The sequence below is a fragment of the Podarcis bocagei genome, assembly GCF_964188305.1.
Source record: "Podarcis bocagei genome assembly, chromosome: 3".
Taxonomy (NCBI): domain Eukaryota; kingdom Metazoa; phylum Chordata; class Lepidosauria; order Squamata; family Lacertidae; genus Podarcis; species Podarcis bocagei.
The window spans coordinates 43,753,144-43,769,253 of record NC_138127.1 but is presented as its reverse complement, the minus strand read 5'-3'; the positions used below and the strand labels follow the sequence as shown (position 1 = coordinate 43,769,253).

Below are 16,110 nucleotides of genomic sequence, written 5' to 3'. Positions count from 1 at the left end.
TGTCCTCATGTGCCCTCCTTATCAACCTCCTTTAAGGCAATTAGAGCTGATGTGCATAAATATAAGTGAGGAGGCCCACTCACAAAAGGAAAAAGGGCTGGGTAGATCATATGAGCAGGGCCTGCTTGGGTTGGTGTTCATGTGTTTAGCCTTATGCATAGTAAGGAAGATCCTGAGAGCCCCAGGCTCATTCTAGCACTTTTCTACAGATAATATGCTGAATAGGTTATTGTGTAAGCTGTCAGGGGACTCAAACTCCAGACTCTGGTACAGGATCCCAGTGTATTACTCACTGCGCCCCAAGTTGTCCTTGCTTCAGGACAGCTCTTGGGCAGAGGAAGTGATTGGCCTTTCTGTGCTGCTGCAACAATGGCCAGAGGGATTGTTGCAGCTCATCAGTCCAGTCAGACCAGGTGATCTGGAATCCAGCAGGGGACTGGCTGAACTGTTGTTTCAGGTTTGGCTTCTTCTTGGTTGGCTACAGGTTCCTGTCCTTGCTTTGCAAACTTGCCTCAGGCTCATCTGACTGCTGTTTGCTGCTTTGGACACTGATTTCTGCCTGACCTGAATTCTGTCTTGGGCCCCTCTGAGTTTTATCTGCTGCTCTGAGTCTTTCCTCAGCATGGGCTGGGGCCCACCATGCACACCTCTGACCTTTCCATTGGACCGGTACTTGCACAGCTAACCTAGCAGGTCCCTAACACATTGTATGAACTGCCTCCCTGAGAAACATCAGGATTACACATCACAGATGTCCCACAAAACAGTAGGAGATTGTGCTAATCCCAGCAACTGTCACCCTGGAGCATGAATGCAGAAGACCTTAAGAACACCCTGTGCGAGTCTAACATAACATTCTGGATTGAAATGCCCATCCCATCTGACTTCAGAAGGACCATGTTGATATCCACATATCTGTATGTTGGCTTCATCTGGATTGTTTGATTGAGCTGCTGATGAACAAAACACTGTTGGCCATCAGCATACAGCTTAAGCCTTTGCGGCTTTGTAGAGAATATCTGCTGAGCTGTTTGTTCATAAATAAACAAGCAGTCATGTCTTATTTCCTTCATAATAGAAATAGAAATGTGAGGGGGTAGTAATTCACAATCAGACTGCTCAGAGGCACGAGGCCAAAGCCAGAGTGCCTGGCTGTGAATTAATACAACATGCCTTGCTCTGGAGTGTCTGGCTGCAATTGCAAAATTATACTATAAAATACACTTTTCCCTCTAGCCTCGTGGTGCTGTCAGCTGCGCAGAGTGTGCCGTCATGTAGCATTTGATTTCTGAGTTGCACAGTGATTTAAGTGCTGCCAAACAAAACCAAAGTAAATAGTCATAGACAAGGTCGTATTCAGTGCCTTCCTTAGATGGGTGTATAGAGCAATGGGTGTGCCCAGTGAAGGAGCAGTAGCATCATGGGCTGCTCTTGAGAGCCCCACCTAAGTTTCAAAAGTGGCTCCCTGAGTAATATTCTCCTTGAGAAATAAGAAGTCAGCATTACTAACAGTGCAAAAAGCAGCTAGCTGTGTATGTAGCTGGATCTTTTGGCCAACGTCCTATTCTTGAGAGGCTGCTAATGGTGGGATGTTTCATGTACTGTAGACCCCTAACCCCATGTTGTGTCTCCTTCTTTATTTTCAGATTCATCAAAGGGAGTGCTTGCGAAGCACAGAGCAGAAAAGAAACCAAATTCCAGGCCTGACGTTGATGATAAAGATATCAGTGTTACAGAAAGTGTTACCCCAAAAAATCCAGGAGAACACATCTAATGGTAACGCAACCTACTTAAGAAGAGGGACAAAAAGTGTGTTTGCCTTGTTATTAGACACCAGTGTAACCAAAGATGATGGGAGTGGAGGGATGGGGAGAAAGGGGTCGTGTAGGCACTTGTACTCACACAGAGCTCTCCTCCCTCCTCCTCTGATCAAGAATATGAGTCTGCCAGGCCCACAGTTGTTCAAATAACACCAAGAAAGGGTTCTGTTCAATGATGTAATCAATTGATTGGTTTCTGTTCTTCAGTGGTTCCTCAAAATGTGCTATGTTATTCTGCCTAGTACAACTAGCCCTTTGGGTTGTACTAGAGCAGCCTTACCTAAGCTGATGCCCTCCAGATGTTAACTTGTGTCAATCCTAGCCAGCATGGCTATTGGTCAGGGATTATTGAAACTGTAGTTCAAAACATCTGGAAGGCACTAGATTGGGGAAGGCTGTAGTAGTCTATGGTTAAACTAGACTAGGCAAGCAATATGCAGTAGAAAAGGTGTGATTTGCTTTTAAATCCCATCTGCTTCCTTCTTTGGCAGGAGCTCAGCAGAATGCACTCTTTAAGTTACTACATCTGCCTGCAGGCTCTTCTTCTAATTGTGACATTTGCTGTTCAAGCATCAGGCCCTTCAAACCTTTATCCACCTGCCCTTTAAAAGTCCCTGTCAACAGAGAGCAAGCTGCACTTTATTAGCCCTGTTGTTTGAAGGCTTTAGCAACACATGAAAGCAAATACCTTTGCTGTCTCTCAGGAGATTGCTATCAGAGTCCTGGATTATGAACCCATCCCATAAATTACCATCTTCAGTGGCTGAGCCAGCAACCTAGTTGTCTGAGATCATTTGATAAACAAAGGACATCCTAGTTTCTACCAGTCAGTTGGGGTACTTCTGACCTTCAGAGATCTTCCAGACACTCTTTATCTAGCATGCCAAGCATGACTCTAAGTAAAGTGCATGAAAAATAAAAATAAAAACCCACACACAATTATTTTCAATGAGCATGATAACATTTGACAGGATCTGATAATGAGTTGTAATATGCTGGGTATAGAAAGTTTTATTTGTGTTTGTGTATGTGATATCAATTCACAACAATGGCTTTGCCAATGATGAGCCAAGTATTCCAGATGCCTTGATTCTCTCTGAGAACAATTTTTATATGGCGGTGGAGATTTGCAGAAATTAAACTTTAATGTCAGATCATTTTGAATAATAATAATACACAGACAAAAATTTTTTTTACTTATAGAAATCTGTATTGGACAGGTGCTGAAAACAAGACTGTGTAATCCTGGTTTTAAGAGAATACATTAAATTGCCTGAGGATTTATCTTAGGATTGTTTAAGCTACATAAAAAACAAAAGTAAGAGCAATCGGAGAGTGAGTGTAGGCAGTGCTCTTGATATACCGGTAGCTGTTATCAATAATACAGAAGCATTCTGATGAGTCTGAACATGAACGAGTCTTTTGTCCACTTTATTTTTCAGACTCCTCTGAAAACAAAATGATTCAGTCTTGTCAGAAATGATTGTACTGCTGTCCACATCATTGAGTATGAAGGCGGCAAGGCAACGAAAGAAGAAATAGATACTCCAGTGATGGTGAAATGAATGTTGCTGTGCTTTCAAAAACACTGAGACTGAAATGCAGTGATACTGATTTATATTATTGAAGGAAATAGTAAAAAGAGGAAGAAGAAGAGTTACTAAACCTTCAGATAACTTTGGAACAGAACAGCTTCAGAACAGTGGAAGTGCAACCTTATTACTCTTGCTTGATCTCTCAATGGCTTTCAGTACTGACCTCCTGAGTTGGGAGCAGGTAGTAATGTGTTGCAGTGGTACCGCTCCTACCTACAAGTATGGGTTCAGGTAGTAGCATTAGATAGACCCTGTTTTACATGTCTGAATCCTCTGGATTTCTGTTTTATTTGCTTTTATTTGTTTTTAAGTGTTTTTCTATCGCCGTTTTAGGTTGTGTGTCTTTGTTTTAATGATACAGTATATCATTTGCTTTTTAGACTTTTGAGTGATTTTTCCATTTTAAGCAGTTTATAAATGCTTTTTAATAAATAAGTAGGAAGTGCAGCCTACACACACACAGCCTTTAGGCTACAATTCTATTCCACACTTAACCTGGGAGTAAGTCCCATTTCACTCATTGGAGTGTACTTCTGAGTTAATAGGCATAAGATTGCACTGCTACAAAATTAATCAGCCACTATGCTAAAATGCCGCCTTACCTACAACTGCAAGAAGCACTGGCCTTGCCCTCTGTTGCAGCTGGTAATCTAGTTGCAGAAATGATCCACCTGGCTGTGCTTTGGAGAGTTCTGTGATAAGCAGGTATCAGCAGGTTTCACTTTTCCAAGGCTGGATCTGCAGGGAATGATTGGAAATGCTCCATTGACTGAATTTTCTCCTGCCATGCCACTGTCAGGGCATAGGAAACCTGTCGGATTAAACAGAGAGAAGAAAAAACAAAGCACAATTCTACTTTTTCCTAAAGAGTAGGGGGAACACCACTCCAGACACTGCTTCCTTGCAATAGTATCCACAGCAAAAGAGAAAGATGCCTTGGCCCTGTTAGGAATATATCCATAACACAGGGCAGGATGCATGGTGTATAAAGAACTTTGCAATGCTAATTTTCCAAGGGTATATTTGCAGCCCCTGCTCAGATTATCATTGGCAACACCAGTACTCTGTTTGATCCATACTGCCTCAAGTAATATGGCTGGTGAATGCAGCTTTGTAAAAACTGTGGGCTGAATGTGTGCAGTTCTGCACATTTCTTCACAAAATAAAGCTTTGCTGATCTCAATGGGACTTGCCAGGTAAGTGTGTTAAGGACTGCAGCAGGTTGGTTACACTTGAGTTCCATTGATTTCAGTAGGAACTAAGTCATGATTATCTTTTCCCATTGATTTCGAGGGAACCAATACACTGTTTGGATCCATGTGTGCTTCTATGACCAGTTTCTTCAACACATGCAGTAGGATCAAAGCCAAACAGTTCATAGATCAAAATCCCAGAAGATGATGAAGTGTATACTCCCTCTCTGCACAATCTGTGCTAGTAAAGACCTTCTGTATTTAGTCCTAAGCTTCTTCTTTCCAGAAGCAAATCTAGTCCAAATCCCTGACAATTTCTCTTACTCTTTTTAAAGTGTTGAACATTGTTTGCCCAAGAGTCTGAAGGTTAAAGAATTTCCAGATCCACTACGATTCTCTTCTAAGAGTAATGGGATCAAGAAAAGACCTATCATTAAATGTGCTTCAAGGGAAATATTGTTCTAAACAAAGAATGAAGCTTTTCTAGAACAAAATCTAAAATCTATTTAGGAATAAAAATAACAAACATTAAAAAAAATCCCAAAATATTGTATCAAACAAAATCAAGGTAGGAGTACAAAAATGTCCAATGAAACAGTCATCAATTCTCCTCTTTTTCCATAATTTGCCACAGGCTCTGTTGCTGTGGGTTGCAGAAGGCTACAGAAGAAAATTAAGAAACCTGAATTAAATAATATTAATAATTATGTCATTGATCATTCACCTCCAATGTGAATAGGAAATGTAGAGCATGGTGAAAAACGTCATACAGTCATGTAATTGACTAAGCAACATACCTTGTTTCATTTATTTATTTTTTAAAAAATCACAAATTATAATTCTAGTTCTATTTATTTCATTGAAAGAAGAAAGCCACCTGCCTCCTTCATTTATTTGTTTGGGTATTTGTTTTGTCAGCTTCTGGGTGGGGGGAGGCTTCCTTTTCAGAGACTCTGTGGGATATAATATAAATTAAACACAGAAAAGGTCAAAAACTTGTTTTCAAACTTTTCTCGAGTACAATTAGCGTAATATTTTAACAGCTGGCAGCTGCAGTAATTACTTTTAGATTATACATGGAAATCTGTTGAAATATAATTAGTCTGATCTATGAACCAGGTAATTATAGTAAACACTCCCACATTTTCTTAGACCTCATTAACTTATTTCCTTTTAAAATTGCTAGATAATGACAGTACATTAGAAGTTTATCCATAAAATGACACTGAATAATTGGAACCCATGTCCTGGGACATTAAAGGACAAAGTAGCACTTCAGTGTTCAGTGTCCTGATGCATTTTAAAGTACCAATGCTCCTATCAGCAAATAGTGTGTGACTTTGAGAGAGAATGGACACATCAAAGCAGAAACAAGGTTTAAGGGGACAATATGGTTTGCCCCCAATCTCAGCTTGCTCCTAAGAGCCAACTAAAATATTGATATAATGCAAAATGAATGTCTTAATACCCACAAGATCTATTTACATAAGTATGCCATTACAGCATAGCCACCATGGGAATATGGTTGAAGAGTGATATTGAAATACCTCTTTCTACCTAGCTACCTATTTAATGATAGAATCTTCTAGGAATGTACAAGAGCTGCCCAAATATTATTTTCATGGAGAAAACATTTTGGCTTCTGCATAAGACACAGGAAGACTCAAAGTACATCTTGTGTATTATACATGTCACCAGGGCAGGCAGAGGAAGAAATGTGAGACAATGGTATCTTTATTGTCTGGAGCTCCCCGTTCCTTCCCTTGGCAGCGTGGGGCTTTTGAACTATCTCCAACAATTATGGTGAATGGATTTGTGTGACATTGCAAGTTGACTAGCTTTTGGGTTTGAACTGTTGGTGACAACTAATTGACATTTCTTTAAAGTCTTCCAGAACAGGAAAGTTCTCATAAAAGAAAGCTATCCACTTCCTAAAAACTTTTCCCCCTGAAATAATATGACAGCAGATCCAAATCTTTAAGAAGGCTGCTGTGCCTTTGAACTACATGGAGGGTTGAAATCCTACTAGATGTGACTTTTCATATTCCTGTAGCATGGTGGGGCCATACGGTGCCATTTTCCTTTTTGTGTCTCTGAAAGTCACAGGAGCTCTGTCAGGAGATGGGCTTAGCATTGTCGCCTTTCCTATAGACAATGGCATTGCATGTAGAATACTAATGTGACCGATATAAAACAACAGGTGGATATTTGCCCATCACTGCATTTTCACTGTCAGGAAAAGCTTCACCTGTTGAAACTTAGCACATAAATCAATGAGCAAAAAAGCAATGAGTGAAGATTTTATACTGCGGGTGTAAACAGGCACAGGATGAAGGAAGTAACCTGAGTGCTGACTACATATGGACCTGGCCTGGCATCCTCATGTGATACAACTGCAGGGCTTTCAAAGCCTGGCAGGGCTCCTGTGTTTAAGGGAAATGGTGCAATGGAAAACCAGCAAGTTAAAACTTTCTCAGCACTAAGGCTTATAACGGGCTTTATATAACGTTAAATTTTGTGGAGTTATTGAAGACAGAAAAAGGTGACGCTAATTCTACTGGCAGGACAGTCTATGTGTGTGGTGCAATGTCCATGAGAAGAAAGTTGAATCTTCTAGAAAGCAAAAGAGCTGCTGGTCTTTTAATCTCTCTTGTTTCATTTGTGCTTCCCCACCACCACCCATGGATTATTGAGGGTTTGGGGTTTTTTTAACTATGAACTGTATGCTACTCTGGACATTTCATTTGGCTGCGTACACACCTTACATTTGAAGCACACATCCCTAAGGGATTCTGAGAACTGCAGCTCTTTATAGACAGTTCCCAGGAGACTTCTCCTTGTTTTGCAGAGGATGTGTTTCAAATGTTTGGCGTGTACACAGCCTTTGTCTAGGGCAGGCTTCCTCAAACTCAGCCCTCCAGATGTTTTTGGCCTACAACTCCCATGATCCCTAGCTAGCAGGACCAGTGGTCAGGGATGATGGGAATTGTAGTCTGAAAACATCTGGAGGGCTGAGTTTGAGGAAGCCTGGTCTAGGGATAGTTAAGGCAAAAGGCCTTAACTAATCTGATCTAATCTAATGATTATGATTAGAAGTGATAAATTCATTGTGGGCCTTTTAATCCCACACAGACTTATAATGCCACCATTGTTGTTTTTTAAAGAAGATAACACACTTCTTCTTCTTTCTCTTCTTTGGCGATCATAACTGAGTAAGATTGTCTTCCATAAACATGGTTTTAACAATGAGTCCGTAAGTGGCCAATTCTGGACCCACACGTCCTTCTACAGTGGGGACATTGGTTCCCGGGTGGGAGTTGATCACGGTGTGGATTTGCCAAGCATGCCTTCCTCTTAGCACATTTCTCCCTTGCGTTCTGAGTTTGCGTGTCTTCAATGTCCATGACACCTTTGGTAAAGGCTGTTCTCCTACTGGACGCTCCTTGAGGGCTCACTTGTGGTGAAGCAGAGCATGTTGCCTCTTTCCCATACCAGCAATTTTCCCCTCTGTGCAGACATAGTCACGTCATAACCCAACATCACCTCGCTTGGGTGATACCTTGCCTGTGCAATCAGCAGCCAATGAAATGGAACAGGATGGAGAGACAAGAGTGCAAGACTTGTCATTTTAGCTATATATCTCCAAAGAAACAGGGAGGGAGTGCAGGTCTTTTTCTTCTTTTGGTAGCAGCACCTGTCTGTAACACCATCACATCTATTTTTGTCACACAAGACAGTAACAAGAATCACATGAGGTTCATGGCCTCTGACAGGGACCTAATTCTCACATTCAACAGAATGAAGTGTGAATGAGGTGAAGACTTCTGAGCTAGTAGAATAAATGGCACCATTGCAGAATGCAGATAGGGGAGAATTTGAAATATGAACCCTGTGTGTTAGAGGTATCGATGTTGGGAAACTGGTGAAAATGGAAGTGGGAGCAAGAATCACCCATGTTTACTTATTTGTCCCACATCTGGAATGTATCATCATCATCATCATCCAGCCTAAGTAATTAAGTAAGTTATATATTTTTGTCACAGCAATCAACAAGACAAATAGTGTAGTTTTTGGTGGAGGACAAACTGCAATGGAACAGAAACAAGGCTGCATGCGACAAATATAGAGCAGAACAGAAAATGATGCCTACTTACACCCCCAGTTAGAGATGGGAATTCTGTGAGCCTGGCCTGCAGCTGACCATAGGCCATGTTGTCAGAGGCTAATGGGAGCTGAAGTCCAACAACATCTAGAGCAGGGGTGTCAAACTCAAATTCATCGGGGGCCGCACCAGCAGTTTGGTCACCCTCAAAGGGCCGGTTGTATCTGTGGACTATGTGTCCACTCTTTATTATCACTTTCCCATCCCTCCTGAAATTGCCTTCCCTCTGCATCAGCTCCGTCGCAGCCACCACCACCGTTGCGGGGGGCCTCGGAGGCGCCCTCGGGCCTCATGGTCTTCTACGAGCTGGGCCCGGTGGCGGGGGGCGACGCGGACGGCGACGGGGGCAGAGGCAACAGCCCCGGCAGCCCCGGCGGAGGCCTGGAGGATCTGGACGACAAGGAGGAGGGTGTCGCCCAGTCGGGGGGAGGGGGAGGAGGCAGTGGCTGCAAGAGCTGCACCTACAAAGGCTGCAGCGAGACCACCACGCAAGTGGCCAAGCAGCGCAAGCCCTGGATGTGCAAGAGGCACCGCAACAAGATGCACAAGGACAAGTACAAGCGCAAGAAGAGCGACCAGGCCTTGGGGGGGGGCGGTGGAAGTGGCGGAGGCGGAGCTGATGCAGAGGGAAGGCAATTTCAGGAGGGATGGGAAAGTGATAATAAAGAGTGGACACATAGTCCACAGATACAACCGGCCCTTTGAGGGTGACCAAACTGCTGGTGCGGCCCCCGATGAATTTGAGTTTGACACCCCTGATCTAGAGGGTCTCAGGTTTCCCACACCTGCTCTATAAGAAAAGACAAACTTCCTACAAGAGGAAAAGAAATACAACAGGGAATGGCTGATCTACACCCACATCCCAAGGTGCTGCTATTTATTGCCTGTTTTTATATGGTAGAGTATTCAAAAGCAAATCCAAATCCAAAAGCAACCATCCCAAACTTTTTCTGAAGTGACAGAGTGCATTCTGCTGCCTCATTCTGTGAGTGTAGACCAGTCTTGGTTCCTCAAAATGAAAGAATATGTAGGCCTTTAGTCCCCCTAGGAATAACATTTTGGCAAGCAATTTTTCCTCAGGTTATTTAAGCCTACCAATCAGAACAATGGAGTAACTTCAAGCAGTGATAGAGCATGTAAATCCTTCCCAGGATTCAGTATTGTGTTCTGAAGCAAAGTTTTTCTATGGCTTTAAGTGAGTGATTCAATTGAAATGCATACACTTAAGCTCACAAAAGCAGAATATGAACTTGTTTTGTATGAAGGTGAATAGAAAAACCAAAAACTCTTTTGCTGAAGTTGCTGAAATTCCCAAATAAACAATTTCAAAGTCTTGACAGATCACATTTCATTTCATGAGGAAGAAATATATTATTACAGTATATGATATTTTTCACTGCCTGAAAACAGAGAAAATCAGCATTCAAATTCAGCTTTATTTATTTGCTTTATTATTCATTGATGAAGACCGATTAACGGAATTTAATTTATATTTTTGGTATGGCATTTTAATTTGGTGCAGATAAGCTTCAACAGGGGGACTAATTGAGAAGCCTGGTCTTCTAAGCCACATGGATCCCAGTGGAGTGAGCTTGACTTCATCCAAACACTGATGCACCATTAAGGAGGAAACTAAAGTAGTTATTGTAGAGCTCCAGAGATTAAAGACTAGAAATATAAAGGTGCAGTCAAGCACAATCTGTTTTGTGCTGGTTACTTTATAGGTGTGGGGGGGGGGACTATTCTTTTCTTAAATCATAGAATCATAGGAAGGGACCATGAGGACCATCTATAGTTCAGCCCCCTGCAATTCAGGAATCTTTCATCCAATGTGGGGCTTGATGCCACAGCTCTGAAATTAAGTGTCTGTAGAAATGAAAGATTGCATGATGCTGTTGATTAACTGAGGGCCTTTACGTTTGCACAAATTGTCACAGAATGGGGCTGGAACCTCTCACCAGGCGCGTGGGTGGCAAGCCTTTACCTCCAATGTGGTCCCAATCCAGGTCAGGCTCCTGTACCTACAGTTTGCATGGGAGGTGAGGAGAACTCCAGTGCATTGAGGCTTTTAGCTCATGCAAACTGCAGGTGCGGGAGCCTGAACCTGCATCAGGACCATAGCAGAGGCAATGAGTTAAAAGTTCCTCTACCCACCTCCGCAGTCTGGACCAGGGCCACCATGCTGGCAGTTTGAAGAAGGACACTGACAAACTGGAACGTGTCCAGAGGAGGGCAACCATAATGGTCAAAGGCCTGGAAAGGATGCCTTATGGGGAACGGCTAAGGGAGCTGGGCATGTTTAGCCTGGAGAAGAGGAGGTTAAGGGGTGATATGATAGCCATGTTCAAATATATAAAAGGATGTCACATAGAGGAGGGAGAAAGGTTGTTTTCTGCTGCTCCAGAGAAGCGGACACGGAGCAATGGAGCCAAACTACAAGAAAGAAGATTCCACCTAAACATTAGGAAGAACTTCCTGACAGTAAGAGCTGTTCGACAGTGGAATTTGCTGCCAAGGAGTGTGGTGGAGTCTCCTACTTTGGAGGTCTTTAAGCAGAGGCTTGACAACCATATGTCAGGAGTGCTCTGATGGTGTTTCCTGCTTGGCAGGGGGTTGGACTCGATGGCCCTTGTGGTCTCTTCCAACTCTATGATTCTATGATTCTATGATTCTAAGCTGCACTTCAAAGAAGAGGTGTTAACATTCAGTTTTGTCTCTGAAGTGAGCATGGCTAACCTGTGGCCCTCCAGCGATTGTTGGACCCTAGTTCCCATCAACTCCAGCTAGCATGGCCAGTGGTCAGGGATGATGAAAATAGGGATCCAACAACATCCACAGATTCCCTACCTCTGTGGAAGTAAGTATATTCATTGGCTGGAAGGCGTGTGGGTGGGTACTCTGATGGTATGCCATGTGATATTTTCAGATTTCATTGATTCTGTCATTTATTGATTATTCTAATTCTTAAAAATCCTACTCAGGACCTTAGAGAAGCAGGAGTAGAAGGTACCAGTGAATACAGAAAAATACAAGGCAGAACTTCCAAGACATGGAATATCTCATTTTTGAAAGTGAAATGTCAGCACAGCTTCAGATATTAAAACTCCATAAAATGAGAAAAAAATCCACAGGAGACATATCAGGTCAAAATAGCCGTACAAAATATTAAAATGAGTCATACGTACTTGAACTATTGTTAATTTACTGGATGCAATAGTTGCTTCCAGAAAGAAAATCACAAGCTGATGTATATACGTCATCCTCCAAATTACTTGCATTTTCCCCATAGCAAATAGTGTCCCTGGGTGGTGGGTGCTCAATTCATTCAGGATTGGAGGTGGAGCAGGCGGAAGGAATTAATCTTTAGCTGAGACCCTTGTCTCTCATGTTGCAGATCAGAGGCTCATATAAGAAGATGTGTTCCCTGAGACAGTGAGAACCCAAGGCACTTTGAGCTGTAAATAATAAGGTAAAGGTAAAGGTACAGTCGCGGACGATTCTGGAGTTGCGTGCTCATCTCACTCTATAGGCCGAGGGAGCCAGTGTTTGTCCGCAGACAGCTTCCAGATCATGTGGCCAGCATGACTAAGCTGCTTCTGGTGAACCAGAGCAGCACATGGAAACATCATTTACATTCCCACTGGAGCGGTACCTATTTATCTACTTGCACTTGACGTGCTTTTGAACTGCTAGGTGGGCAGGAGCTGGGACTGAACAATGGGAGCTCACCCCGTTGCGGGGATTTGAATCGCCAACCTTCTTTCTGATCGGCAAGCCCTAGGCTCTGTGGTTTAGACCACAGCGCCACCTGTGTCCCTTTTAAATAATAACAACATATTAAATTTGGGTACCAAAGCATATACCGGTAACCAACCTATTTTGGAATAAACTGAACTAGTTTAGGTTTCTGAATCCAGTTCCAAGGCATGACTAGTTCAACCCCTCACTAATTTAGTTCTTAGGTGTTCTCTCAGCTAGATATGTTTTATTTTGCTTAGGTAAAAGCTTCTAAGCAGCTGAATTCTCAATTCTTGTTGTTTAGTCGTTTAGTCGTGTTTGACTCTTCGTGACCCCATGGGCCAGAGCACGCCAGGCACTCCTGTCTTTCACTGCCTCCCGCAGTTTGCTCAGACTCATGCTGGTAGCTTCGAGAACACTGTCCAACCATCTCGTCCTCTGTTGTCCCCTTCTTCTTGTGCCCTCAATCTTTCCCAACATCAGGGTCTTTTCCAGGGAGTCTTCTCTTCTCATGAGGTGGCCAAAGTATTGGAGCCTCAGCTTCACAATCTGTCCTTCCAGTGAGCACTCAGGGCTGATTTCCTTAAGAATGGATAGGTTTGATCTTCTTGCAGTCCATGGGACTCTCAAGAGTCTCCTCCAGCACCAGAATTCTCAATAATCCTCGAGAAAGCTGTTTTGCAAAGCACTGCTAATCAGTACCACAAGATGGTGCTGTGTGACACATTTTACAGCTGATAGGGACAAGCAGCCCGTGCATTGTTTTATAAGCACATTGAGTCTAAAATGCTTCCGTGCTTCACAGCTCCCCCCATCCCGCCTCTCCAAATGTTGTGTTAACTTTGTATTCTTTTTTTATTTATTTAAGTGAATTCAGAAGTTAATATTTATCTAACAAGATTAAGATGCTGCCTGGTTATAATAAAAACCCCGAGCAGTTTGTAACTCTCCCAAGGCTACACTCTTCACTTTGTTACACAAATGTTTTTGCCAGGCTGGAGTGCATCCATGAACTCTTGCTTGTCTGAATGGAGAATAGAGAGGGGTGTGTGAGTGTATTTAAAAACTAGCCTAGTGTAGAAATGTAATGTTACATTTGCTGCTTCATACACTTTTGACCTTTCAAACCACAAGGAAGGTTGGGGGAGAGGGGTGTTTTGCAGTTCCTTGATAAAGACAAATCAGGTTTCATTTTCAGCTTCATTTTATTTATTTATGGCAGGCTTCCTCAAACTCAGCCCTCCAGGTGTTTTGAGACTACAATTCCCATCATCCCTGACCACTCGTCTTGCTAGCTAGGGATTATGGGAGTTGTAGGCCAAAAACATCTGGAGGGCCGAATTTCAAGAAGCCTGATTTATGGCATTTAAGAAGTCACTGTGTATAGGTCTACTCAGAATGAAGTGCCAGGTAAGTGTAAATAGGGTTGCAACCTTAATCCCATATAGATAAGCCTAAAACTGGTGAATTGCTAAGAAATGCAATCAACCAGCAAACGTTGATTCACTACTAAGCAGATAATTAAAGGAATTATCCCCCCCCCCTTTGTTGAGCTGTGTGTTTCCAGAGACAGGTTTCTCTAAATCACACTTTCAATAAGTTTGCGGCCAATTTCTCTTCCTGCTTCGGTAGCCATGGCAGCCTTCCAAATCAGCAGCAAAAGGTTTCCTGTAAAAGAAAGGTTTTCTTTATTTATGTGAGGATTTATCTTCTGCTTTCCAGTTCAACAAATTGTTAAGAGTGAATTTCTGTTTAATTCTTACATGCTGGTATTTTGAGAGCTAATTTTATTGTGTGCTGTTATATTCTAATAGATTGTTGAATATAACATTATTTTGTTTGTTTTAAAGTTATGCTTTTATTATGACTTTTTGTATTGGATCAGATTGTTATAAGGTGCATGATCTTTGTTGTACATTTTGTTGTTTCTTCAGCTTGTAAACTGCATTGTGTATAGTCAGTGCTTTTTTCTCATTTTTCTCATTTTCTCAGTGCTCATTTTCCTACTCATATTGAAATACTGCCCCTCAATGAGGCCAAACATAGATTCACAAAATGTTTAGGTGTATGCATACCCCTGTGCCCCCCCCCCCGAAAAAAAGCACTGTGTATAGTTAAGATAGAAAGGTGGTATACAAATTAAAAGTTTAATGAAATGAAATGTTTATGGAGGCATTGAAGGGCTGGAAGATACTAGTCCTGGACCATGCTGTTTGTTTGTTTGTTTGTTCATCCATAGCACTCAAGTATCTTCCCATCCTATTATAGTTTGCTTTCGATCTGAGATGGAAGGCTTTGAGCTATGTATCAGGTAGGATTTTCAGGAACAGGACCTTGCAGATCAGAGTTCAAATCTCTCCTCGGCCATGACATTAACTAGGCTAGTCATCGCGTCTCAGCCTAATCTGCTTTACTCCCTGAAGGAAAAGTGGATAGGAATGTAAAAATAAAATAAATATAAAAAGCAAAAAGTTGCTTTTTTCTCATTAATGCCACAAGATGGTGCCAGGCAACGCCAGTTTTATAGCTATCTGAACAGTTGTGTGAAGAAGTGGAGCAAAAGACCATTATAAAGCAGAAAAAGCATGCAACCTCAGCTTGGTGAAATGCGTATTTCTTTCTGAATCACCTCCTTTACAGGTTTCCCTTCTTCTGTGTCATTTATTTTTGGGAATAGAATGAAGTTTATTTTGGGCTTCCAGTCCTGCTTGCCTTAATGGAGGCAGCCCCCACAACAGCGGGGGATTGTTGGCAAATGAAAAACAAGGATAACAGAGGATAAATCATCCTTGCAAATTCCCACCAGGGTCAGGGGGAATGGACTTCACTCGCAGTTCATCTCAGTACCTGGCTCTTGCTCAGGCATGGGAGGCAGGGAGGCGCTGAATGCAAAAGCACCTCACCTGGTGAAAACCCTCCTACACCGCCATTAAGAAGGAGAGGTTCACTGTTTAATTGGATCTTTAATTGACTTTAAAGAACCGGCGTGTGATGGAAAAAGGTTGCAACAACATCTGCCGGACACTGTGAAGGCAGGAGGAAGAAACTGCATGCAGAAGAAAAACTGGAGGCAACCCTAGTATTTATGTTACATGAACAGATACAACTGAGTGTATATGTGTGGTGTTGGGAAATAAATATTTTGATTCAACCTCGAAAATGGTAAGAGAAAGCTGGAGAGTCTTCATGGCTCATGAGGAGACCCTCCCTAGAGCCTGAAGAGGATGTTGGTGAGGGCAGAGACTGGAGGCACAGCGGACTTTGTTTGGGCTGCTCAGCCTCCCTGCCTAACAGCTGGTGTGTGGGGTAGTACAGAAGCAGCTACCACTTTCCTGTGCATCCTCCAGCCTCCTACCGGCCCCAGAGCTTCAATTCTAGTTGTGTACTGTGTGGTTGTCCAAACGCCTACCTGTTTTCTCATTGGTTTTACTCAGAGCACCAAGTAGAAACAGCACTTTATTCTGCTCAGGTGTGAAGTCTGCAATGAAAGGGGCTTTCTCTCCTTCCAAAAGCATTCTTGGCGGTAAGCCAGTCTGCAAACGATTGGTGGTCTCCTGGTCTGTATGAAAATGTGTGGCTGCAATGAAATCAACAGTAGCCGC

General features: G+C 42.5%; 2 protein-coding genes across 2 annotated transcripts in view; one reads left to right on the top strand and one right to left on the bottom strand.

Moving 5' to 3' along the window:
• THEMIS (thymocyte selection associated) overlaps positions 1–3,573 on the top strand; it is a 68,317-nt gene extending 64,744 nt beyond the window's left edge. Inside the window, exons 6-7 of the mRNA XM_081187684.1 lie at positions 1,647–1,809; positions 3,263–3,573. Coding sequence (XP_081043810.1) covers positions 1,647–1,774 — 128 coding nt within the window. The 3' untranslated portion in view covers positions 1,775–1,809; positions 3,263–3,573. The remainder of the gene's footprint in view (positions 1–1,646; positions 1,810–3,262) is intronic.
• A 10,121-nt stretch (positions 3,574–13,694) lies between these two features.
• The window catches only part of LOC308583307 (protein LEG1 homolog), an 8,118-nt gene continuing 5,702 nt past the window's right edge, over positions 13,695–16,110 (bottom strand). The window contains exons 5-6 of the mRNA XM_081187119.1: positions 15,918–16,105; positions 13,695–14,176 (exon numbers count right to left, since the gene is read on the bottom strand). Of these exons, the coding sequence (XP_081043245.1) occupies positions 14,088–14,176; positions 15,918–16,105 (277 nt within the window). The 3' untranslated portion in view covers positions 13,695–14,087. The remainder of the gene's footprint in view (positions 14,177–15,917; positions 16,106–16,110) is intronic.